This window comes from Pygoscelis adeliae, unplaced genomic scaffold (assembly GCF_000699105.1).
Source record: "Pygoscelis adeliae isolate BGI_AS28 unplaced genomic scaffold, ASM69910v1 Scaffold116, whole genome shotgun sequence".
NCBI lineage: Eukaryota > Metazoa > Chordata > Aves > Sphenisciformes > Spheniscidae > Pygoscelis > Pygoscelis adeliae.
In genome coordinates, this window is record NW_008825080.1 from 2,524,273 (window position 1) to 2,551,297 (window position 27,025).

The 27,025-nt window shown below is 39.0% G+C and overlaps 1 protein-coding gene across 1 annotated transcript in view; it reads left to right on the forward strand.

Moving 5' to 3' along the window:
* The first annotated feature begins 5,930 nt into the window (after positions 1–5,930).
* Positions 5,931–27,025, forward strand: part of ARL15 (ADP-ribosylation factor-like 15) — a 181,046-nt gene continuing 159,951 nt past the window's right edge. The window contains exon 1 of the mRNA XM_009326955.1: positions 5,931–6,017. Within this exon, the coding sequence (XP_009325230.1) occupies positions 5,931–6,017 (87 nt within the window). The remainder of the gene's footprint in view (positions 6,018–27,025) is intronic.

Genomic DNA, 27,025 nt, shown 5'->3' on the forward strand with positions numbered 1-27,025 from the left:
GGCGCTCCCCGCCCGCCGGCGCGCTGCCTGCAGCGGTGCAGCGGCCCGGTGAAAGAGCGCCGAGAGGAGAACCCCTCTGTTCTTTACTTCGTTAATACCGTTCACCACCTTACTCTGCGCTTTCAAGTTTGTCACTGTTTCGTACTTTACCAAAAGGCTACTTTCTATACCTGTAAAACATGGGATTATGTGTCTGTAGCCCATGTGCAGCTATACCGCTGCTGGAAAACATTCAGAGTTGTAGTTAGATGAGGTTTCATGTTTCAGTGGAGACCTGGCATGCCACATTGTTACGAAAAAACTTCCTGCAGACAAACTTAATTTTAAGGTGTAGTTTAAGACACGGAGCCCTCATTCCTACTGGGGATGAACAGATATTTAGATCCCTACCAATGGGAGGGTGTAACTACCTACCAGTGTCTGGACCCGTGTCCGGAGAAGTACGAGAGGAGACTGGGACAACTTTAGGAAGGTGAACTTTGAAGCTGGGGCAGATGGGGGAGAGAAACCTGCTTTTGGTTGGTTGGGGTTTTTTCCCACTGTTTTCCCCAGTGTTATCGTGCCTTCCGTACAATACAGGGCAACCTGATAGCCAAGTGACTAGTAAGCATCTAGAGCAATTACTGGGAGACTGTGTGGTCTGAGGAACAGGAAGCTGGAGAGAGTGGGGAATAAAGCTTGGAAGCAAGAGCACCTGTAAGTGAAGGAGGGCAGGGATGGCCAGAAATGCTGTGTAGAAGAGTACAGAGAGCCTGCAAGGCTGGGGGTAGCTCACTGGTGGCAGTCATCTTTGCAGAAAGTGAGAGCTAGCTCGGTTCACTTGGCACGTGAAATAGTTCAGCGTAGCACGTCATGGAAACTAGGCACTTTCTGCACAGTGGAAGTTTTGCATGTGTGGGTGCCTCAGACCTGGCATCTGAGAGACATGGTGGTAGCAACCTTTCTACCTGCGGCCCACAACATTTCTAGGCTTTTGTCCTGTGGGAAGCCAAGAGAGAACCACCTTCTGCGGTGCTGCTGTTCTTCAGGGAGGGTCACAACCCACAGCAATCTTCCTCCTTGCCTAAACTAGGGAGAAAAGGGAGGAAGACAAATGCTAGGGAGGGTCCGCAGTGGTCTGTTTGTTTGCGGTTGCCCTGCAAATCTGTACAGCTGTTAGGCTCTGTATGGTTTGCCTTACTTCTGTTGTGTTTGGGGTTTTTAAATTTGATTTTTATAGAAGCAAACTGCCTGTGGCATGTGAGTAATGCATAGTAGAGCTTTTACTCCCTGTAGCATTTGTGTGGGAGAAAAGAACATAAAAACTGTCATGCTTTGTACCTGTGAGCCAGCTGGGAGCATAGTCTCCAACATTCAGTAAAAACATAAAAAACTCCCATAGTAAACATGTGGAATAATCTGCATGTTTATGAGGATTTTATGCAATGCCTAATGGTTAAAGGTTGGTTTTAAACATCTTGTTTTTCTTACAGTCCGTTTTTTTCCTAGCATTGCAGCTCTCTGTGCTTGCTGCTGTGTAAATGGCTAGAACCTCTTTGATTCTTGTCAATTACTGGATTCTATAGCGCCTTATAACAGTGGGTTTTTGCTGTCTAACTATATTTTGTGTGTGTGGAAAAAACCCTTTTTATTCTTTTTTTTGTTTTGTTTTGAAGTAGCCACTTTTTTAGCTTACTGAATTAATTGATGCTTCTTACTGTTTTCATAACTGCTTCATCTCTGGATCATTGTGCAGTTTTCCTTGGAGAAGGAACCTTATCCATCTTTTGTTTTCCGATTCTAGAGTATTGACAGAAGAGAAAGAGCAAAGTTATCACTATGACTTTTCAAGGCAGGATTGTTTTTACATAGCTAATTCTTTAAAATAGGTGTAGGATTTTTGAGGCGAGGAGAAGTTGGCTATGAGACCTTTACTCCTCAGTGTGCCATTCTGCCATTTCCATTATCTTGACTAAGCTATTAGGCACTCTGGAAAAAGACATGCCAGGAAGATAGATTTGACTGGTTTGAAAAGAGAACCAATGTAAATCCCTTCTGGTTAGGCAGTTGTGTCCTTCGGGGGGCAGATTCTGAATTGTCTTACCTTAGGTCTTGTGTTGCAAAGCTCATGAAGACATAGTGCTGATGAGTGCCAAGGACTACAGAGAAGAAAGATTCCAGATACATTTGAGAACAAACAGAGCCTAGAGGAAACCTCAGGATGCAAACAAACAAGTTAGGCCAGCACTGAAATCCAGCAGTGGCTCCAAATGAGAAAGATAATGGATTTTATCGGGGGTGCTGGTAGGTGTGGTGGGGGGGGTAGCAAATGAAAAACAAGAGTACTTAACTCTTCAGTTAACACTTCATTGTTCAACAGTGAGTAAGTTTTCAGACTCGAGGGAATGAGAATTAGAAAAAGTATCTGGGCAGTTCTGAGCTAGAGCCTGGAGACATTGATTCACTGAAACACCTACTATTTCATAATGTTATGGATAGCTGTCACATGATATTTTCAAATTCTTTTCTACATAAATGTTCAAACCTGTAAAATGAGGGAATGGTTAGAATGAGGCTTCATGCGACAGCTGAGCTGCCAGAACGAGTTGGCTGCTGAAAGGGGAGCCTTGCTCGGAGGTTTATGACCCCCCTTTCCCCTTGCTTTGGCACAGGGGATAACGTGTGTGTACGTGGTGGTTATAGTCTCCAGGACCTGTTCAGTTTTCTGTGAGTTTAGCAAACTGGCTTATTTTTTTTCACCCTTATGTTAGTTTTCTGACAGTTCAGTGAACTGAATGGTCTTATATAAGGGATCCGATTAGCACCAAGGGCTGGTGGCATGTAAGGGGCAGCAATATACAGCTGGGGAGGGACACATAAAGGGGTGAGCCTACCCTTTTGTCAGCAGTGAGCTGTTAGTTGTCTCATGGAACCTTTTGCTGCATCCTGTTGAGTTAACATAGACTGAAAAGCGTTCACTCCATGCATGCCCTTGTTTTGTACCATGAAGGAAAAGGTCACCAACCTTTACTTTCACTGTAAATGCTCCATACAGCACCTGTTAGATCATTTGATGAACCAACACAGCGTATTTGTTTGTAGTAGCACTGTAAGTCCTGCATTCAGCTTACTTGCAGCATGGTACTGAAGTTTGAATTACTATTGTTCTCAAGATTTATAAAAGGTAATGGATGGTGAGGCTAGTTCTCAGGTTTTTGTAGAAAATAGCAAATACAAAGGAGGGTGATCAAGGGTGTTCTGTCTGTATTTGTCCTGTTTCTAATGGATAATGTACTGAAGTAATGTTTATTAATACAAATCCTTCAGTTTCTATGAAAGGAAATAGTGAAGTCTTGAGACTTATTCTGAGAGATTGTAAAATTACCTCCAGTGGAGGCCTTAGCGGATTCATTCAGCTGCTGAGTGAAGTCTTGACTTACCAACATCAAGTTGCATTTCCATAAGCCTTATTCCCTTGTACCTTCCAGATCTTCTGGGTTGTCCCCACCTGTTGCTTTATCATCTGTTTCTTCCAGCTCCTTTTAGTTGCTGATTGTCCCAGAAACCGAGGAAAAGTAAAATGTCGAAGGTGGAATACTGTAACTCAGTGAAGTTTTGATGCTAGAGCTAAACTGATCTAAAGATTTAAGCCCAGAAAACCGGTCAGTTTTGTTAATAGAGTTACTTTGCTGCTCACATGATTCCTGTATTGCTTATGTAAGCTGTAGTGCTAGCAGAAGGGAAGCATTGGTTTGCTTCTCTTACAGGTTTGTGATGTTTCAGATCTTGCTGCCCTTTCATACCTTGTTGGCTGACTCAGTAATCTCTTCTGTATCCACCCTGGCCCTGTGTTTTTCTGATAACCTTTATTTAACTGCTATAACTCCTAACAACAGAAGCCTTTCCTTGTAAGATTATGTTCAATATTCAGAAGATTCTCTTAAAACTGTACTGTTACTCTTGTATGAAAGTGGGTCAACCTTCATGAGGCTTCCATGAATGCCTTTGTAGTTCTGGCATTTTCCAAATGAGTCTTGCCTGTGTGTTAAAGGCTTTTTCCTTGTTCATGTGAAGTTGATGCACTGTTGATATTAGACCTAGAAGCATCTGGTCTAAATCAGGATGTTAACCAAGGCAGCATTCCAGTGCCAACTTTGCATTACCTGTTTCAACATAAATTGCTGAGAAATTTTCATAAGCTTTTTCTTCTTTGAGTTCGGTTTCACGCTCAAAGGAGGAGCCTTGTCTTCAACTGGGCTGTTGTGTCTAGGAGACCTGTATCATCAGTCATCAGGGCACAAATTTTGTAAGGAACATGTGCCAAATCTTGTTTTCAGATGTCTTTTATCATACTTCTGGGCATTACTATTTGGGTTTTTCCAGATCACAAATTAGTCTTGGTCTTTTCAGATTAGTAAGTGACAAATGCCATACTCCAGATAGGAATTGTTTGCTACATGTGGGAACTGAAGAACGTTCTGTGGCATTAATGTGTGCTAAATAATCCCTAAATAGTGAAATAAAACTGTGCAAGGTAGGAGCATACATCTTCTATCTGCAAACTGCTATCTCAGATAGATAACTTGATTTCAACTTGATGATAAATTGCTTCAGGTAACATACTTAAGCTTTGTTGTGGAAAAAGTATGGTTTATAAAATTTTTATATGCAAGTTGTTAAATGTAAACTGAATTTTCAGGGGGAATTGTCCTAGAATACTGTATTGCCCATTTAGCCCCATCTTTTTCATTTTGCTACACAGAGAGGACTGACATTTGTGTTGTGGCTTGCTGAGAGCTTCATGCCACGTAGAGTATGTTTTTGTTTTTTTGTTTTGTTTTTATCCACGTTGGCTCAATTTAACCTCAGATTTGTCTCATATTTAAGACTCTCTTTTGTTTATGCCTGTTTGGCTCATAAGAACATCTCCAAGACTCTTAAAGGCCTCCGGTAGTTCAGAATCATTCCAGACTTTTCTAACTAAACTGTTCTGAATTTGACCTGAATAACATTACAAATGACTTTGTGCATTTTTCAGTATTTTTTTTTTTATTCCCACACTGTGCTTGGTACAAACTTGATATTAAATAGCGTAACAAACTAGAAAGCTGTTGACATCTTCTATTTTTGTTGCTAGCAAGTATTGTTTGCATAAGATTTATCTCCTGAGAGGAGAAGGGATTGCTTTAGAGAAATACACTTGCCTTCACTAGCCTAACAATTGGTAATCTGTTCCAATGTGGGTGTGTATACACACTCTTCTCTGAAATGTTTTCTCAGTCGTGAGGTTTCCCTATAATAAGTTCCCAGCTGGGAAAAGGAAGTGTGGTTTCAGCAGGCACTGGTCTTATTTCTGAATGACAATTTGGTGACTGTCCTTCCTTTCAAGCTTACTGCACTTAAGGTGAATTTTCTTTGTTTCATCAGTTTGCGTAAAAGCTGAACTGCTACCTGGTAGTGGTCACCTACAGACCCCATTTCAATTCTTGAGTTAGTGCAGACTTTGCAGACCTGTTTGCACGCACACATAGACTATTTTTGGATCTAAATGAAAGATTTATCGTTTATTAACTTCTCTTCTCAAAATGGAGTAGATAAAAGCTATTACTGTTTAAGTCAAACTGTCTGGTCCCTGTGTGTTAGGATCTGGTTCTGTTTGCTTCACTGACTAAAATACTGCTGGGGTTTTGTGCCTTTCCGGGCACTCCCAGAACAGTTCACTGAACTCCAGTCACAGTTGGGCACATCTATTAAAATCATAGGGATTGTATACATGTGACCAGCAGCATAAGTTAGCCTGGAGAACCTTTTACTATTTGACATGAGAGGCAAACAGCATGTCTTAACTGTTGGATCTGAAGTTCTCTGGAGTGATGCCTGCAAGCAAAGCTGAATTTCTTCCACAGAAATCTGGATGCATTTTCTATAGAATTCGGTGAGATGCACCAGACATGGAACAAGAATTGAATGTTTATAAAAAGCTTTCTGAAGTGGACAGCCAGATGAAGTACCCTGAAGTCAATATGGTCCATCTTTTGGTAGGCAGTCATTTTCTGTCCTCCAGGCTTACTCCATTTGGCACATGGGAATGGACAAGCAAAATGCTTCCTCACTTGTGTTCAGCTGCAGGGACAAAGGAACATGCTGTGGCCTCTTAAGCAGTAGCAGGAGTAGCAACCATCTCACTTAAACACCTGCAGGTCTCCTGCCTTTCCTTAACCAGCTCCTGCTGCTGGCTTCATGACTGGAGCAGGGAGGGAAAGGGAAAATGACAAAAGGGTGTCCCTGTCCCCCTCTGCCTCCTTTCTTTTTGTCTTCCTCTTGCAGAAGTGATTTCTGCTTCTGCATGTTTTGCCGTCCCTGTGACAGGCCAGGTATGTAGGAAGCTTATTCTGCTGCTCTGTCCCAGAGGAGATCCCATCACCTCCATGGAAGGGTTTGCTTTTCCTCTTGGGCCTGATGTGCACTGGTGTCCTGAAAGAGGTATTCCTCTCTCTCAGCACTGAAAAGATTGGGCTGCTGTGTTATAAATGGGAAATTGTGTTTACTTTGTGCTGTTTTGCTCTGTCTGAACTGCCTTAAGCACAATAAGCCAAATTCAGCCTATAGCAGTTGTAACTTGGTGAACTCTGTATTGTACCTGTTGGAGTTACTCCTGCGCTGAATGTGAGTTGATCTCCATGTCTGGGCTGCTTCAGCATAATGCAGGCTTCTGCCAAGCACTGCGAGATGCTGAACAGCACGCGATGGCACTTGTGGAACCAAGCACAGAAATACTCATCTCGAGGACATCCACTACCTTCTCTCTGTTTTAGTAAAGCCACGGTTGTTGATTAGCCAGTATAAATGACTAGATGTAAATCCAGAAGGTATTGTTTTGATTACTTTGTCTTTATTAACAATAAGGTCTACAGATATCCTCTAAACTAAAACACCTGTTTGGGGTGAGGGTCAAAGTATCTAATTATGATTTGAGTATTTCCAGCAGTAGAAAATCCACTATAGTCTGGGCAAGATGTTCCAGTGTTTAACTGCCTCACCTTTAATGAATGCCTGTTGCATTTTTGATCCTCTTCTGTATGTTTTAAGGAAGATTTTCTTTGCTCTTTTTTTTATGAGGCAAATATTGCAAGTTCCTCAAGCCCTGAATTATCAGAGAATTTTTTCCAATCTTTCACTCCTTCTAATGACTCTTCCCTGATGTCTTTGAATCTATTTTTCTGCATATTTGAACACTCTTCTTTGGGGACATCAGGACAGACAACAGCAGTGCAATGGGAATTATTCTTGTGTCAACTACAGACATCATAAAACCTTTCTTTTCCAACTTGGTAATTCCCTAATCTCCAAAGCAGACATCAGTCCTTTGAGGCTGTGACTGATCCTTACAGATGCCCTGTGAAAATTTAGCTACTATGCCCCAAAGCATTTTCAGAGGCATTATTTTCTAGGGCAGAAAACACTGTCATCTTTTTTGTTTCTAGATGAAAATGTGTGTACCCTTCGGTTTCTTGTTATAGCTACCATTACCTGTGCTCAGAATAGTCAACATGGCCTGTGATTTGCTTTCTGCAACCTTCTCTCCAAGAAACACCGTGCATATCCAGTCACTTGAAACAGGATTATCTTCTGTAGATTTGTTCAAGGGGCGTCTATTCCAAATTATATTGCTGTGCTACTAGACACCTTAGCAATGTATTGGCAAGCTGTCTTTGTCATTATTTATCAGCATTGTTTCTCTGTTGTTGATGATCTTGGGCTTCTTTGGGACTGTTAAATGTCAAACAGCATGGGCAGGTCCCATGGGATCACACCAGAAATGCATCATTCGATGAAAACTCCTTGTTTACAGGTATATCCTGGAGCCCGTAAATGAAATAAACTTATACAATTTTAAAAGTGCTTCATTGATATTGGATTGTTCTAATGGATTAAGCAAAATGTCCTACAGTGCCAAACTGAGTGTATTCCAGAAGCCTAAGAATATTACATAAAGACATACTTTTTTAAACCCAGTTTAAAAACAATGTCTGTTGTCTGTAGACCTGTTGATTGGCATTCATTGTGTAATTTAATTTAATTGTTCAAAATCAAATCTCTCATCAGCTATTTCACTACATAAAAATTATTTTTCTTCACAAAATCTACTTCAGGCTGGCAAGCCTATAATTATTTAGGGCATCCAATTTGTCTTTTGTAAATATTGACATAGCACTTCTGTTCTTTCTGTTCTTGTGAACTTTTCCAGTTCCAGTTTTTAAAAACTTAATGACAATAAGCATTACCAGTCCAGCCAGTACCTATGCCATCTCTTTCAGCACGCTTGTATCCAAGTTATCCAGCTTTGCTGATGTAGAAGTGTTCAATTAATAGCTGCTGTTTAATATCTTCTTGAGTCACTGTTGGAATGGAAACTATTTCATCATCATCATAAGAATGTTGTTTGCTTTTTCTCGGACAGATGTGTGTATTAAACTTCTCCTGCTTTTCTTTGTTACTGTCAGCAATCCTACAATTTCCAGCTAATAACTGATTTATTTTTTTTTCACCAGAAGAGGACACTTCAAAAAATGTTTGTTTAACAATTCTAGCTATTAATTTTTCTTTCTTTTCTTTTGCAACTTACATAATTTTCTTTCAGTATTAATTCCCAGTCAGAAATCATTTTGTGTTGAGGGGAGAACTGATACTCTGTTAATGAAGAGGGAAGACTTTAGTAAGGCTTCCACAGATTAATTAATATCTTTTGCCTAAGAAAAATGAAATAGCCTAACTAATTTTCATTATGAGCATCCTGTTGATAACTATTTCTTTACTACAGGTGGGATTTATTTCTCCTAAATCTAAACATAGAAGAAGTAGACCTGTGACCTTAGACATTCATTTTAGAATGAGAAGAATCTTGCTTTTGGAGGTTCCTGTTTCCTTTTACTGACTGTAAAGGGCCATAAAGAAGTAATTCATTCTTGGTTTTTGATTCGTGGGTGACTTAGGGTAGGTGCAAAGCTGATCATCTTTCTTCAGATATAAAAAGGGGGAACTACTAAGAGAAGCATCACTTAGATTTCAGTTCCCAAATTTTGCTTTTCTAAAATCAGGATTTAAAAAGTGGCTCTTTACAGATAGTGTTTGCCTTTGTCTCTTGTTCACTGGTGACTTGAAGTAAAAAAAGGAATGTAGCTTGTAAGAAAAAGGTAATAATTTGTATATATCACACCTGACATCTGAAAGTTAATTTCTTTATATCAATGGATTTCTCCAGATTGAATTTGGTAGTCTAGCAGCTTGCAGATTAAAATCTGTTCCTAGATCTGTTGCAGAGAGAGAATTATTAATGTGGTCAGCAGTTTCTGCTGTATGAAAGATCAGAACTGTATGAAAATTGAGTCTTTTTAGCTTTCTTTCTTACTCATTTACAGATGAATATAGTTAATCTGTATTTCTTTTTGTCTACCAGGTGTAGAAAATAGCGAGAAGTCTGTGACATGCTTTTGTGGGTTCTGCAGAGCAAGTATATTTGAACATTCTCTGAAGAACTGTTTTAACAGAAAAGAGGGGTAGAGTGACTGCAGAGGTCTTTTGGGAGAGCTTTTCAGATTTTAAAGATATCACTGAAAGAGAAATATGCAAGAGAAGCTACACAGCAAAACCAGAATAAGGCTAGCGGGCAAAATCTTTGGGTGATCTTTGGCTCTGTGAAACAATGCAAAATTAAATGTTGATATCTTGGTTATGTTTTGATAACGGAATGTTTTGTTTAAGAAGTTCCAGGACCACCATACCTGTAACATCTCTGCAGATCTCTAGGGACAGACTGCACCTGTGGTTTCTGAAAGGTCATTCACATTTTGATAAAATCTGTCTAACAAAAACAAAAATCCAGAACACTACAAAACAACAGCAAACCAAAACCCTCTGAGTGTGTAACTTCATGGTATTGTAATTATTTTCACCTTTATATGGTTTTACAATTATTTTCACCTTTTTAAAGTTATCTTTAACATTTGCCAACTGTCACCATCAACTCCAAATTACTAAATATGGTAACAGGTAACCTGCTTTTATTGCCATGTAGTCTGTGAGACATGAATAACTATGTACTGTAATTACATGGCACTTTCCTTATGATTGAAGTGATTACATAGCTATTTGTACCCCGCAAAACAGTGATAACTTTTTTGTTTTTCATAATGGAGTGGTTCAATTTGTCTTTAGCATATTTACAGATTGTTTCAGTAGTTCCATCAGTATGATTATACCATGTGAGATGTGTTATATTAACAAAAGCCATCATCTCTTTTCTTTAAACTATGTGTGTCAGTTTCTAGGCAATCAAAATTTGTTGTTAATTGGAAGAGCACTTTTGGAGTGGAAGTTCTCAAGTATAACCCTTAAACTTATTTTCTGTCAGTGAGAGTCAGTGGCACAAATAAATCCTTGTGCTTCTTTTTTACTAAATTCTTCATCATACCAAGATTGTGATTGAAATGAATTGGGTATGTCAGTAACTTCCTGGCAACTCTTTTAAGCAGCTGGATGAAGTATCTTTTTATTAGGTAGTGCATGCTTTATCCGCAAGCTTTATTTTAAATGGCGGTATGAGTTGAGTCTACAGCATTTGGTAGAAATAAATTTGCTATGCTAAAACCTGAAAAACTAATGATTGTTGTGCTTACAACACTGGGTGTATAATTTGTGTAGCCCTGTGATGTTTGTATATGTGTGAAAATTGATAGCTTCTCAGGATACAGACAGAGTTATTTATGTTCATACTCTGAAAAGGACTGAAAAATGGGAAAGGGACTGTGTCAGTGTTCAGGGTGGGTCCAGCTGCATTGGTGGGAAAGCAGAAGAGGGCACTGCACAGCTGCCCGGTGACCCCGAGTGCCAGTGCCGCTGCAGCGCTCTCTGCTCTGCGCTGCACTTCTGTGCTTCTTAGACATTTAATTAAAAAAAACCATGGCCTTTTATTTTATATTACGTAGAATTATAGAATTACTAGAGGAGTTTACTGGTCCAGGTGTCTTCCCCGAGACTGGCTTCTCAAGGTTCAGCCTTTGCTTCTGCTCTGCCTGGTGCTTAAGAGAGGTGGTGGTTTTAAGCCAGAGGAGACTTTTTGGAGGAGGTGTGTGAAAGGCTTCTGCTGCGGCAGTGAACAGTAGATGGCAGTGCTGTCCTGTTGCAGTGCTTGAAGGGGAGTTACCAGAAATTTTAAATCCTGTGTAACGTGCCCTTCACTACATGTCTGCTGCTGAAACATTGAGTTAGGTTAGATATTGTTCTGTCTAGAATTAGGTTCGTTCTCTGAAGGCAGTTATCCATGTAGAAATTTGGAGGGGACAGGAGGTTATAGGTATCTATTTACAAATAGATACTTCGTGCATATGTATTCTTTGGTTATCTGTTTTGTACCTGATTCAGACATAAAAGAGCCTAATGCTAGTATGATGCCATATAATGCCATTGCATGTGTAATGAGAAGTCGCTGTGATATGTACGCCCCTAACTTTTTTCCTCAAGGGGAATGACTTGCTTTCTGCAGAAACAACTGTTGGTTCGTGATGCACAGTTCATTCCTGTAAATCTCCCACTTCCCCCTATTGAAGCACCTCTACAGTCTGAAAACTTGATGACTCATAGTTTATCAGTCTTTTGAGTCTTAAGTCGGGGCCAATCTCTTGCGGCTTTTGTAATACCGGAAATCTTTGTGGAGATTTTTTTCTGTTTATCCATGAGCACACTTTGAACAGAAAGACTACTTGATCACTCTTTGTTGTCCTAAAGAGTCATCTGATTGCAAAAATAAGTTTTCTCTGTCCGCCCCCCCCTTTTATTTTTTTTGAATGTTAATCTTATAGAAAAAAAAATGTAATGGTATTTAATCTATATCACTAAAAAAAAAAAGTTGTTAGAATTGGCCCTTCTGATGGCATGTTAGCAAAAAGTTCCTCAGAATATTTCATCTCTGTAACAGTCTGAACTTGTTTATCTTCTGAATTTTTTATTAAAAACCATATACAGAACTTAGATATTTAAATTTTAAGACAATTGTGAATTTCCATAGAAGTAGTGAATTAGAAGATTGTGACGACTGTAGAGTGTACTTTTTTTTTAACAGTTGTATTTCAGTGATGCACCAGAATATAGCTGTTGTAACTTCATTACTGTACTCTTACAAGTATGAATTTTTTCAAGTTATACGGAGAGTTTTAATAAATTATTTGTGTTTGGAAGTTCAGTTCCAGTGATTTTTGCGTGTGTTTGTGTGCAGATTTACAGGATTTTTGCAGGTTCTGTAAAGGAACTAAGGAGTTTACTTTTCTACAGTAATTTTATGAAACATTATATTAGGGATGCAGTATTTTATGACAGGCCATTCTTGTTAACATGCTAGTTCTGTTTTTTGGGAATAGGGAAATTACTAACATCAGACGATAAAAGTTTAAAATGCAGTTTTAGTAGTTATTTAACTTGCATTGAACTGCCCATGATGGCAGGAATAAATTTTGCCACTTGCCATTTTTTAATTTACAAAGAAAAGTATTTAAGGAACTAGGATTATGGTCTTGCCCAAATGTTTTCTATATGAAATACCTCCATATCAGTATTTAGATTGCTTTCAAAAGATTAGAGAAAAAGACTTAAATGATAGGATGTCAATTGTTAAAGATGGAGCTTGTATCAAAATGGTTGTTAAAACCTGCCTTTGCTTTCTGTCTTGATACATCTTCAGTATCAGCAAACTGGCTTCATACTATAGTTTTTCCAGAAAGACTAAAGACTGCTTGGTGTAAACTTTTACATCATAAAAAGAAAACAGAGTTAAATGGGAAATAGAGTCTCAATAGTCAAAAGGCTGGGAACAATATAATTGCTGGAAGCTTAGTATTAGCGGATATTTCACAGAAAAAAAATGGTGGATTTTACGGCAAAGCTAAATGTCTTGTGCAGGTTTGTTGAATCTGTTACATAATGTATTACATTAAATCAAAATTACAAGACTTCTTGAAGGGCAGTAGTTTAAAAAGCACCCCAGAAACTGTTGGAAGTGAGCTGTGCAGAAAAAAAAACCAGTAATCTTTGATTTTGGGTTTTTTTGAGTGAATGAAGCTTTGTGTATTTAAAGTTTGCAGTATGGCTGTATAGTACTTTTTATACCTTTTTAAGCTGTATCACGGGAAGCCATGTTTTGTTTTTTGGAGGCAGAAAAAAAATTGACTTTACTTTTAGTTTCTGCGTAGCCAGACTTGCTCTTACGTTTGTAATATTTAGAGAAGTTCAATAGGGGGCCCTTGGTGCTTTGATCTAGTGCCACGGTGCAGTTTAATGAGAGAGGGGTTTTCAATATTGTCTGCAATATTGCAAATTCTGCCAGCTCTGTCTGAAATAAGAAAATGCAAGATTTACACCTCGGAAACCTTCTCATATTTCTGGACGCTCTTTCTGTTTGAAACAGGTAATTACAAAAACCTCCAGATCGATTTTTGTAAAGGGGCACCCTGATGGGTGCCATGACTGAAGTGTGACATGAGCCTTTTCCAATACAATGGGTGGCCTAACATTCCTCGGGAAGGCCAAGCTCATTAAATATTCTCTTCTTTTTTTCCACCCTCTCCCCCTCTTCATGCACTTAGCTTGAGTTGCGCTAAGTCTGAGGTTTCTTCACTGAGGACTTAGGAAAATTGCATAGAGTTCTCAGATTGAATTTTTTATGTGTATGACTTCATGATGGCATTAGCATGTGCTTTGATCCATGTGTGAATGGCACTGGGTCGGCTCTTATTGCCATATCCAGATGGTGTTACAGGGAACAAACAGTTGTGTTTTAAGATTTCTCAATAGACTGTCTAGACTGGTCTTGCAGCAGACAGATACAGCCACCCATCAAATTAGCGTTTGTCAGATTTATGGTAATGGTTCACCAAAGCCTTCCTGTCATTGACATTAAGATTTACGCCTCCAAAGTTATTTTGTCTTCCGCAGAGTGTAAAGTCTGATCGTGTGTATGTGTGCGATTATCTACATGTAGATGTATATTTGGATGTATAAATTTTAAACTAAAGGTGAGGAAAGCAACTGAAGAGAATTAATTGCTATGGTAAGAGGCAGGATTTTTAAAGTATTTTTTTTAAAAGGCTGATTCTACAGATGGATTGATTAGGGAAGCTTTCCCTTGCCCATCCATCCCCTCCCTTCAAATGATAATACGGATGTTCTGTTCCAGTCAGTGTCTCCCATATGCCCTTTTTGGAAAGAAAAACATGTATGTGGATTACTACGGCTAGATTTTGCACTTTCATGTTACACTGGAGTAATATGAGCTGCTCCCTTTACACAGTGGGAATAACCTTTTGACAGGCAGTATGTCCATTCTCAGTGGAAATGTTTTTCCAAGTCTGGCCAGGGCTCCTTTGATCGTGCCACCTCAAATGTAGGGGTCATAGCTACTATGCAATGTAAGAACCACTGATGGTTGACCAGGGGAGAGATGATTTTGAGGAGAGCGTATTTAAAATAAGCCAAATGTTGTGGGGTTTGAGGTGTCTTTTTGTTTTTATTTTTTTAGGGCATCAGTAATTTGTGTTGTGGTGGGAATGCTAAGCGGGAGAATTGGGGAAATTTTAAATTAAGCTGGACATGCTGGTACATTTGATGGTAGAAACAAGAGGTGGTGTAAATTTCAAATAGCTGAATTGCAGTGGCAAGCTTTGGGCTTGAACATGCCAGAGCGTGTTTGAAAATGTTTTCCTGTTATAAGGATATATCAAGAACAGCAAAGGGAGTAATGGGATGATGAAAGGATCCAGATGTTATAGTAAACTGTATATTTGGGGAATGCTATCACTTAATGAAGAAACAATTTTACAAAATACTTGAATTAATTTGAATGTCTGTCTGTGGTATGTGCTCTGGAAAGTCTCTTTCCTGTTTGCTAGGAATAATTATTACTAATGATGAATAAGAACAAGAATTGGATTAAATATAAAGCTGTTTTATAGACAGTTTTATCCTCTCCTCTTGCTATTTTTCTTGCTTGAAGGAGCTTTGTGACATTGGAAGAAAGTAAATATATCCAGTAAATATGTAAATAAAAAGCAAATATGTAAATATTAATTGACAAGAATCAGCTTCGGGAAATCAGAGCTGGTTCTGCAGCAGGCAGTTCACTATTCCCGCAAAATATGCGTGTGCTCCCTGTGTGCGGTTTTGGGGGCTTGCAACCTTTCTACTACGCAGCAGCAGTGTACCACTGAATCTTGGAAAAAGCAGCTAGTTTATTCTTCGCAAATCCATGGTCAGAGATTGTGATGGTGTAATCTTTGTTTATTGGGTAGAGTTCTGTGATTTATGTGTTCTGAATATGTTTGACTGTTACACAACTTTCCTCTGTGTGAGTTCTTTAGTGAAAAGAATATAAGATATCAGAGAAACAAATCTTTAACAGCAGAATAAGAATTATTTTCCTTTATGTGGAGAAGGCATAGAGCTGCTCTTTTTCGTCTTTTTTTTGTCTTTTTTTTTTTTCTTTCATAGGAATACGGCTACTGGGATTAATAGTTTGTCGAACTTTGTCTCCATATTGTATCTTTTCATGTCTCAGTGGCAACATCATTTTCTGAGTGTATTTAACTAGAACAAGAGAAACATTCCTGGTTTTGATTTTTTTCCTGTGCTCCAATTTTATGAAAATAAGCATATATTGCATTGAGATATTTTAATTAACCAGTTAATTTTCCATATAAACTTAAAATTAACTAATATTAATACAGCATTTAAACAGTTGAGTAAGCATCTTAACTTCAGTGTAGTTTTATTCTGGTTTTAACTGATTGTTGTGAAACATGTACCTATGTACAATAAATACAGGTAGTGTTTTTTTTTCCAAGACTCTTAAGTTATACTTGGTTACTTTTTATTCCTTGCTCATGATGCATTAGAAAACCTTACCCAGCCTTGGAGGCTTTAGATGGGATATTTTTCTTTGAAGTTTAAGAATTGAGATTTTTCTTTAAGAATATTTCTGGTTTTATTTTGATATGGTGAAAACTTGGGATGAAATCTTACTTCATGCTGTCTTAACTTGTCGCAATCAACTGAAAGATTTTACATGGTTTAAATTTTGAAGAATCATTACTTCTACAGCAAGACAACAGAGTATTTATATAAGTATTGCTACTTTAACGAATGTGGCTTACTGATTTAAACATAACTTTGTCGCTTATTGAAAGTGAATTTATCAGAGATGGGCTAAAAGGTGCACATTGTATTTTTTTTTGGTGTTTTGGTTTCCCCCCCACCCCCAAAGTCTCACTTTTGGGGCAGCCTAAACTTACAAAAAGTAACAGAGGGACAAATAAAATATTTGGCCTGGCCAAGTGGAAGAAACCATTCCCAGCAGGATGGTGTGTTGTGCTGCCCAAACTCACGTGGGTGCCTGAGGCTGGTGTATGACAAACCGTTGTCAATTCTGAGAGGCAAAGACCCCTGGTGCCATCGCGAAGGACAGACTGCTCCATGAGCACGCGGCTGGAGCAGAGAGCTCCTAAGCTCCATGGCAGCTTAGGAGCTGCTGGTTGGCGGTGCCAGGTACTGCCATCGTAATGTCCAGAGAATGCTCCCTCCCGGTATGTTCTTCTAGAAGGAGGTGGCCCACTGGTGTTACCTAACGCTGAAGATAGGCAAGCAGCGAGACTTAGGACTTTTTGTTGGGCTTTGCGCTTGGGGGTGTCACTGTCATTTTATTTTTTTGAAGGAGATTTTGTTGATGGGTGATTAACTAGGAAAGAAGATGCTGCCATCTCCCCTTTCCTCTGAAAGTGAGGAGAGAGAAGTGGGAGCGGGGAGAAAGACTGTGGTAGCTGATGTGCGAGGCATGGAGGCAGAGGAGCGGAGTAAGTGGTGAAAAGCAGGTGAGCAGCTGAGAGAGGGGCCTGATTTTTAAGAATAAATTGAGACCAGCCTGTCCCTGCCAGCCCAAAGGCGCTAGCAGTACCTGCAGCTTGCCTGCCCTGATGGCAGAGCCAGGGCACTCTGCCGCTGGGCACTGGCTGGGCCACCACTCCCGAGGCCCCGGGTCCACCACCCACACCCCAGCTGCAGTGCAGCCTCAGGTTCCTGCCCCTGCCCCTTGCTGCCTGCCTCTGTTCAGACCTCGAGGAAAACGGTGAGGGTGAGAGTGGAGCTGCCTGAGCTGACCTTGCGTCAGAAGAGGAGGCCTTTAGAGCTGTGGCCTAATTCCCTTGTCAACGCATGCCGCCCTCACACCCAAATTTATGAGTGTTTTAAATCCCAGCTAGCTGGCCCAGCTGGGAATAAAAACTAGACCTCAGGTATTGTTTTAACTCAGTCTGGCAACCTGCCCACTGCACAAATGAGGATACCGAATAGGTCTGGCAGTCCTTCAGAGCTGTCCCACAGCTCTCCAGAAGCACAGGCAGATGCTTGATGATTCCTTTCCAGTTGATATGGGACAAGGTTCTCTTACCCCCTTACCATAAAAACAAAGCAAAAAAAAAACCCCAACCCATTGTGATACACCTCTAGAGATATTTTGACTGGTAAAGAAAGAGTAACTTGGGCAGTGGCTGCTCACCCTATGACTAAGCTGATGCGGGTGCTTGGGTTTGAGATCCTGGTCAAAACTGGCAGTGAATCAACATGCCTACATTGGAGTGAGCAGTCCGTGGAAGTCTATTCAAATTACTAAGCTGTTCAAGCTTTGTTGAGGGCCTTCTGCAGTGATGGTAGCTTTGTAAGGGCACTGTCAACCTACAAACTGTATTTGTTGGAAAATTTTGTCACCTAAGACTTGTGTAGATGAAAGATCAGAGAAGAGCTCTGTAGACTTTGTGTTACTTTCACAGGACAACTGAGGTTGGAAGGGATCTTGGAAGGTCTGTAGTCCAACATTGTGGTCAAAGCAGGGTCAGCTTGAGGTCTGACTAGGTTGCTCAAGGCTTTATTCAGCTTAGTTCTGCTCTTGAAAACCAAGTGGAAGAAACCAGCAAAGATAAGGACTGCAGAGCCTCTCTGGGCACTGCTGGAATGTTCCTGTGGGGAAAAAATATTTTCTTATATCCAGTCTGAACCTCTCGGGCTTCAATTTGTCCATTGTTTCTGGTTCTCACTCCATTTACAGCTGCAAGTATCCCTTCAGAAAGTTCCCAGGATATTTATCCGGATATCTCAATTGCTTTAGATCGTCTCGAAGATTATTCTGTGTTTGTACTGCTGTGGTCTTGTTAGATTTTATAAGTGAGCTTTCTTTTAGCAGAGGGTGCAACTCAGACTGCAGTGTGATTTTTGAGAGTTGGCACATTCAGTATGCCACATGTAGTATAAGTACAAAATAAATTTGAACAAATAGAAATTTGTACTTTTGGCAATATTGTCGACTGAAACATAAGGAAAAAGTGTGATGCCTGATGCATTTGCATTAACAAATGCCTGTTCTGAAAGGAGGAAATCAGAGTGGCTTTGTAAGTAACAAAGGGAAATTGATTTTTTTTTTTTTTTATATGCTGCTGCATTTAGGACTCAGAGTTGAGAGACTGACTGATTTTAATTTCACATAGGAAACTTAGGGAATCGACAAAGACACTGAAAAGCCAACAGAACCAGAAGACAGCAACATGTCAATATGCTACTGTTTTCACATAGCAGGGCAGCCTAAAATTCATGTTAAAATAATCAGCTATATGAAAATAGATGTCTTAATTCTTTCTGCTCTCCAGGTAGATTTTTCTTTTAATGACTATCAGGTAGGTAAGTGGTGTTTTCAAGCTTTGTTCATAGTTTTCTCTTTTGTTTCCTTATGGCTTTTTGATAGTAAGTACCTGCTGAGCTACAGTCTAGTCTATGCACAAGTTGCAGCTAAATTAAAATTGATTTAAAAACAATATAGGTAAGTAAGCACTAACCTGTGTGTGAAGATTCACCGAGTTAATTTAGGCTAACTTGCCTATATGTTAGGCATCATGCATATATGTAACGTATGGGAGAGTAATGAGAATTCACTTCTTCATGTTTGCTTTGTTTTTGTGCATTATCTGAAGGGGCTTAAGTATCACTTGTTTGTGTGTAGCTCCACATTGTCACTTGAGCTGTCTAGGGCCTACTACGGCTGTGTAAGGTACATTACTTGTTTTATTTTTAAATCAGTAAAACCCCACTTTTGAAAAGGGACAATGTTATGTTCTCTTCCTTTGCCTGGTCCAGGCACTGGAGCTTTTGCTGTATTGCACAGGATCTACAATGATTGCTTTCTAAAGCCTGTGCCTTAGGTAGTTATTTTTCTGGAGTGGTCCAATAGCATTCTTGATGTGCAGAGCTGCATATGAATAGCCAGTATAAAAAATCTAGTATTCAGGCCGCAAAATATTTTTTAATACAAGACTTGACTAACAAAAACTACTGTTTGCTGAAGTGAGTAGCTTCTTTAATAGAGCAGAAAACCAGGAACAGCTGGAACAGGGAAGACATGGGGAATCTAAACTGTGGAATGGTCTCTGCCTTGATTTATCTACTTATTTATTTTACCTCTGTTGTATTAACTACTTTCCACCTGGCAAACAACAGAATTGGGTAAAAGAAATCTGTCACAGTTTTTTTGGCCCCTCCCTGCAAAAGCAGCATGTGTTGTGTTTTTCATAAGCTTTCCGTGCAACTTCTTAAATACCATTTTTTGTTCAGATACACATGTTGCAGGCATACATGCTCAAAAGACATGGTAATGTGATACAAGTGCCTAGTGAAACTCAATATAGTGCTCTGAGATGGTGCTTTCCATTTTTCTCTTTGTAGGCATTGAAACCGTTCCTATAATCACAATGCTATCGCAAAGGAAATTTTGCTGAACTAATAATTGTTTTGCGGTTGAGACACCACCACAGGTATTTCGCTGCTGAAGTCAGCTGCCGTGGAAAAATGAGCCTCCCTCCCCTGATTTGGCCCATACCGATGATCTCTCAACTGCCATCATCACAGAAATTCATGGGGAAACGGATCCACTCCCACTCATTAGCATGAAATCAAGCACCAGATCTTGGAAAGAATCTGGTACAGATCAGCAGTGCGGGTGAGCAATCTCCACACGCCGCTTCACAGGGCAGGCTGCCTGTTGATTCAGTTGAAACGCCGCCTCATCCCTGGGGTGTAGTGCTTGGTGATACTCAGCCTAGGGGTGATGAATACATGGATAACTATGCTTGAATCCACATTCCTGGAGAAGGGGTGCAGTCTTCTGGACAGCGAAAGATGGCAAGAGTTTTTAGCTACTGTTACTATGTAAGCATCCAGGAGTACTACAAATAGTTCCCAATTGAAAAAACAAACCAAATCCCTCCTCCGCTTTTCAGGGTGTGGCAGTCCTTTCCGTAGTCTGATTTGGAAGCCGTAGCCTACCAGTGTCTAAAATTGGCAATTGCAAAAGAAAAAAAAAATATATTCCCCCCCAAACAACAAACAAGCAAACCCCCCTCATGAAATGAGGCTACACCATAGGTAAGGTTCTCTTCTTTTTCATACGTTGGTTTTGATGGGCCCCACGTACGTGTAGTGTTTGTTGATACTGAAAATGAAAACTTGGCCCTTACCATGCAGCACAGCTTAACATGGCATGATGTGACTATAGGATAAGCACAACAGGGGCATAGCGGCTTTTCAGTATTGAAACACTTTTTTTGGGTGTTTGGATGGAAGCATTGACTGAAGTGAATTAAGCACAATTTCCTGTGCTATTAGGCTATATAACAGTACAGAAAAAACAATTGGAACTTGCTGCAGTGTTCTAAAATATCTTCCTACAGACTTACGAATTAAAAATTCTGTAATAAATTATTTGAATATTGGCACAGCTGGTAAAGAGAAAAGTATAATTGCTAGATGATGTGTGAAAAGCCACTGAAATACAAGAGACTTCACTGTCATGATGTTGAATGTCTCTAAAACTTCCAGATACTCAGGTTTCTGTGTGAAACTTTCTACCCTGCCACAAGTCCCAGGTTCCATGTGTTGCGAATGGGCGAAGTTGTGTGCCCATTCACTCACAACGTGGAGAATATCCAAGCCAATGAGTATGAAATGCTAAAGGGTATGGCTGACGTTTCTGCCATGTGATAAATAGTGTAAAGTGGTTGAAAACTGCAGGATCATTATGTCAGTGTTTTTTGAGGGGAAAACATGGTTTGAAAAGTGTAAACTGAGATTGTTCCCTGTGACAGAACAGAAAGGAAAAGATTTTGTTCATTCATTTTTGAAATCTTCTCATCTCTTGTCTGTATTGGAAGGGGAGGATTCTGCAGTGTTAGAGCAGTATTTTTTCCTATGCATGGGCAATGGAGGAATCAAGAAGGTACAGGGCATATGCTTTCTTTGCCAATATTTGTTTTCAGTATCAATTTATAATGGCAAAAAATGATGACATCAAGTTCTTTAAAAACAAATCCATGCAGTCTGGTTTTTGTTTTCACTGTCCTAAGATATCAGTGATGAAGTCTGTTTTTAATAAGTAGCTAATAAGCCACTGAAATAGCTCTAGTTGCTGAGGTTCTTCCTCAGAGGTTTGATTAAATTCTTCTATATACTACAGTAACAAAGCAGATCTAGAGTGCAACCAACACAGGAAACATTACGAGCCAGTTGGTCTTCCACTCATGATGTTTCTTACACTGAAACTAATGAATATTGCAGAAATTCGGAATGCAGAATAAGACTGGTATGACTTTTCAAATATAGTTGGAATTTGTGGAATGGTAAGCGTTAGCAATCTTGCTTGTTTTTTAACCCTATTGTGCCTGGCAAAGTATTTCTTTTAAAATTTTCTGGAATTCTTACTCTGCTGACCAGAGATACGAAGTACACAGAACAAGCGTATGGAGACGGTCTTACTCTGCTTTAGAAGGATTAATAGTTTGAAGTTAAAATCAAAAGAATGTCCAATATATGTAACATGTCATGCATCTTAATTTACCTTAAGCAAATACCACCTATATAACATTGTCCTTCACTTCCCATGTTAGTGATGCAAAGGAGTTAAGAGTTTAGATTTTGTTTGAGCCACCAGGTAGTGTTAATTCTTGTTACAATAAGTCATCTACAATAAGCACTTAAGGGAAATTCAAAGCTATTACAGCAGATGGCCTGCCAAAAATCTTAAGTCATTTATGACAGTCTAATAATGTTAAATTCTTTGAACATGTGTAAAAACGGGGAAACTTGCAGGTCTAATTCCTGAAAATGTGGGCAGCACAGAATTATATGAGAACATTGATATATGAGTTGCACTGCAAACTCACACAGTTCTTTGTTAAGTGCAGTTTGGTTTAATGGAGTGTTTAATTGTTGATAGCAGTTCAGCAATTCCTCAAGGAAAGAATATGTTTTTGTTTACCCTTAATGAGATTCTGTGTGGCACCTGCAAGGTAACTTTTTCTTGTCACTGTTTTTGTCTAGTCAGGTACCACCAAATTATTTTTAACCGAAAAATTATGAAAAGGACTTCGCTCTTCTGAAATTCCACATATGAGCTGCTTTTCTTTTGCAAATGAAATAGCAGGATTGCGTAATAGTGCAATACCGTAATGCTGCTTGTGTAGACCTTTTCAGTTTATTTTTACTGCAGTCGGTCTTTCACACAGCGTGGCTTTTCTGATCCTTCTGAATCCACATAGCTTTAAAATTATGGAGTGAAGTCCAAGTCACATGCTTGATACAGTTAAAGTTTGCTAAAATGTCTATACTTTTACCCCATTTCTATGCTGGTAGGTTCACTAAGGAAATTCTTAATTTCTTGCTTCAGTATTATTTCAACTGGAATCTGTGGTATATCAAGCCGTCCCTGAAGGATTTTCTTCTGTGTTTATCTGACACACAAGAAAAATTTTTCTAGGAAATACCACTGAATAGTATGGTTGATTGGAGTAGAAAATATGTTGCTATTAGGCTGGAATGTAAGGCTTAGCAGAAGAGAAAAGCAGTAGACAGCAGGAAGAATCATCATGACACATTTGTCATTAAAATACTTCAGTGTGCCTGGAAGTCCAAGCAGTTTTTAATGTTTTTACAATGGACTTCATATATACACTTAGTGCAAAAATATTTACCTGGTTTCATACTATTCAACACTGTGCTTATTGCTGTCAAATTGATTTTTCTAATATGAACATTTCCAAATCAATTTATGGTCTGTTGGAACTTTATCTTCATCTTACTTGTAGAAGATTATTTTTCCTAGGACTTTTATTGGGATAGGACTTAACTGCTTTTACCATTTAAGGCTGCATAATGTTCTCAGCTGAAAAATCTTCAAACGTTTAGACTACAGCTTAATAGTTCATTTTGATTCCTGTTTCTGGACAAGAGTCAAATATGAGACTTCTGAGATCAGTTGTGTCCTCTCTAGTTTCCTTGTAGTAGGTGGACATCGCAATCATGTTCTCATATTTTTTGTTGCCTTTAAGAAGAAAACTAGCACTGAAATTTGCATCTAGTCATTTTTTTAGACCATGTTTCTATGCTGAAGGATTCTTTTCTTTTGAACTACATACAGGTTGAATCAATCCCAAAACCAAATTCCAAGTCTGAACAAAATAATAAAAAAAAGCCATATAATTATTACTTCTCTTTAGTGTTTGGAACTTACAGTCTTTGCTGCTTTACACACATTGCACTGTGGTTTGGATCACATTGGACTTCAGTGGTATTTCACTAGAAGTAATACATTAATAACAACATAGGTTTTCCACTTCCTGCTAGTATTCTTAGGTCTTTTTTTCAGCTCTTTGGCTGAATTTTACTGTTCAGGCTGACATTATCCTCAACTTTGTGAGGTTAGTTACATTTAAAAAGGGGTTTAATAAAATTTGCTGGCTTGTTTCTAAGAATAAAGTTAAAAAATAACCTAACTCACTGCTAGTTTGTCAGTTTAAAAATTTAGGCAATGGCACATTAGTTTTGGAAATCACAGTTTGCCTCCTAATAATGAAAGGCCTTTCACTGTTTTTTAGGAAAATGCATTTAGATTTGTGAACTTGAGACAGCATCTGTTCACTAGAATTTCATATGTTTTGCTTCATCTTGAACTGTCTGCCTGGATATTCTGTTCTTTTCATTCAAAATAGCTCTGGGTTTAGAGAGTGCACTTAATTGCTTAAAAGATCTGAGGGTTTTTAGTTTCCTGTGGTAAGGAACTTGGAAAATTCAATAGGAAAACAGTAGCTGTTAACAAATTTTCAGATTTGAGCAGTGTAGTTAATAGTGGCAGGAGAGAATTTCTGCTTCAGCATTCTGCCTAACTGGATGAGGCTTGAGGAATGGTCAGGCTTATGCTTTTTTATATGTTGCTCCACATTTTTTAGTTTGATTTCTTTGGCATTCATTAGTTGAGGATAGTGACTTGACACAATTTGCAGGTGCTTCAGCTCCTCTCTTGCAGGAGACGGAGGGTCTCATACTTTACATGGGGCACCAGAAATTTTGCCTCTTGCCAGAGAACTGCAAACAGCATGTTTTTCTCATTTATATAGGCTTTATAAACTGCTTGTATGAAAACAAGTAGAAAACAATCTTTTGCAGTTACTGCTTCAAATTCTAATCTTTCTGTATGTAGAGCTGATGTGCCATTACCAACTCTTACTCTGTTGGGCTGTGGGGTTTGAGGCAGAGTTTTTGCTTCCTGCTGCTCTGCAGAGGTAGTGTTCTGGTTGATAGTAGCACACCAGCACCTTGTTCTTGTCTTTGCTCTGCAAACCTACCAAGTGAAGGTTCATCGACGTGCATGATGATTCCACCTAGGTATGAATTAAGGATCTTGTGCAGCCCACCAGGAAACCAAGGTTTAAAGTTTCTTAATTTCATGAATTTTTATGATAAGACGTTTGTTCTGAAATACTTTTTTCCTTCAAATGTCTCTCTTTAGATTGCCATTTCTTTCCAATTAAGCATTGATCTCTTTAAGGCATAATTTGTGATTGTATGCTTTTGTAGCAATAAACTTGATAACATGAGCTTAAGAATTTCTTGCAAGGATGAGGAAATACAATCATTTATACATTTCTTCAAATGAAAAGGACTATATTATTATTACTTAGAAAAGTAAAATACTTTTGGTGCTTTTCCAGTTACTGTGATCTTTATTTGACACATTTTAGTGCAGTTAATTTCTTAAATCCTACATTTCATAATTTTATTAGCCAATAGCATAATCAAACTGTGCTGCTCTCCTTAATCCTTGTATGAAATGGTATGATATATCCTGTGCCTTATTGTAGCTTTTCATTGTCATAAATTGCTTTGGAGAAATACTTGTGAGCTGTGAATGCTTCCTCTTCAGTGAAAAATCTCTGTGTCATGAGAAGAACTGTGTGCATCTCTTCTCACACTCTGTACATTCCTTGTGCTTCAAAAATACTGATCTAATGATATGTAAGTAATTGGCAGTTACTGAAGTTTCACTGTAAAAGTTGTTTCCTTATCATACCTTTATATTACAAAATCCTAGCTTCCGATTCTTTATTACAATTCTTCAATAATCTGTCGTTAGGAAAGTGAATGTAAAAAATTAAAAATAAACAAAAAGGTTGAGTTAAAGCCAGTGTTCTGCTTTTACAACTAATCATATGTCGTTGTCTCTAAAAGACAGCTTATCTTCCATTTCTTAAGCCTGTTTTTATTCATTGTCTCACTCTGAATTATGCCACCAGGTCCAGATTGCTTATATTTCTCTGATAGACTCTCATCATTACGGCAATTCTCCCTGGTCCTCAGTGAAGTTTTCTCTCTAGCCAGCAAAAGGAGGAGTTTCCCAGCTTGGCAAGATTTATGCTGATCTAGAATAAGTGGTAAAATTTTTGTTCCAGTAAAAAGCAGTGAGTCAGTTCTTACTGAGGTGCCTGCAGCCTCCTTAGAACAAGTATTAAATCTCTCACAGCTGTGCATTAAAGCAGGTGAGGGACTGAGCACCCGAGAGCTGTGCTCAGTTATCTGAATAGCATGTTGAGTTTATTTCTGCTTGGATTTATGATCCTATTTCATCAACATAAGGTATATTCTTAAGTAACAACCTGTTGCTTTTTTAACTTAAGAGAGTTTTTATGGAACTATTGTGTAATAATTATCCGAAAAAACCAGACACCCAGCACACTGTCAGTGAAAGCAGTACCGCTGAGAAAGGAATGGCACAGGAAGGTTTCAGGCTGAGGACTTTTACTCCCTTTAAAAGCATGCATTTGCTAGAGCTGCCTGGATGCTGCACCCACCCAAAGGAGAAAAATCTGAATTCCCTCAAAAGGTTTTCAGTAGCTCTGAGACTAAAAGCAGATCTTTCCCACAAAAAAAAATTTCTGGCATAGTGATACCTTCCTGTGGTTTGAAGTATTTCATGCCCCTTAACTGATAAAAAGTGGTTGTAGTTTCACCAGGAGAAACTTGCTGGTTTGGACTGTCTGCACCACAGAGGGCATGCTGACATACCTGTGGGTAGGCATAGCTGTCTGACAGGCTGTTTTGTGAGCAAGGCCACAATAATCTGTGTTTTCACAAAAAATAAAGCTGGTTCTTGCCAGCTCCAATTTTCCCCCCAAAAAGTTAAAATTCAGCTGTGGCTTTTCAAAGGCAGCTTAACCTCCAAGCGTGCCCAGAATTTATCTAGAAAATATTCTTTACCTTTTCTCTTTTTTTATCCCACCTAACTCAAGTAGATAAATAGGTATTGGTCAATATTTATTAAAAATATTCTTGTTTGAACAGATTAGTGTGGTGGTTGTGTGGGGTTTATTGTTTTATTTTGTTTGTTTGTTTTTGTTGGCTTACTTTTTTTTAACAGTGCAAGCATATGAAAACAGCTTACATCTGTAGTTGACCCATTGCTTGGTATGATCCATTCCCTTCCCTATCAGCTGAGAATCCCCACTGCAAACTGAGTTAGTTGTGTTCCCCAAACATTCAAGCACTAGAAGCAGAGCACCTGTTGGGTTTCTCTTCGAGACAGTTTAAAGGCTGTGTAGTCCTTGATCCATGTGTGCTCAGCAGTGACAAATTCGACAGTTCT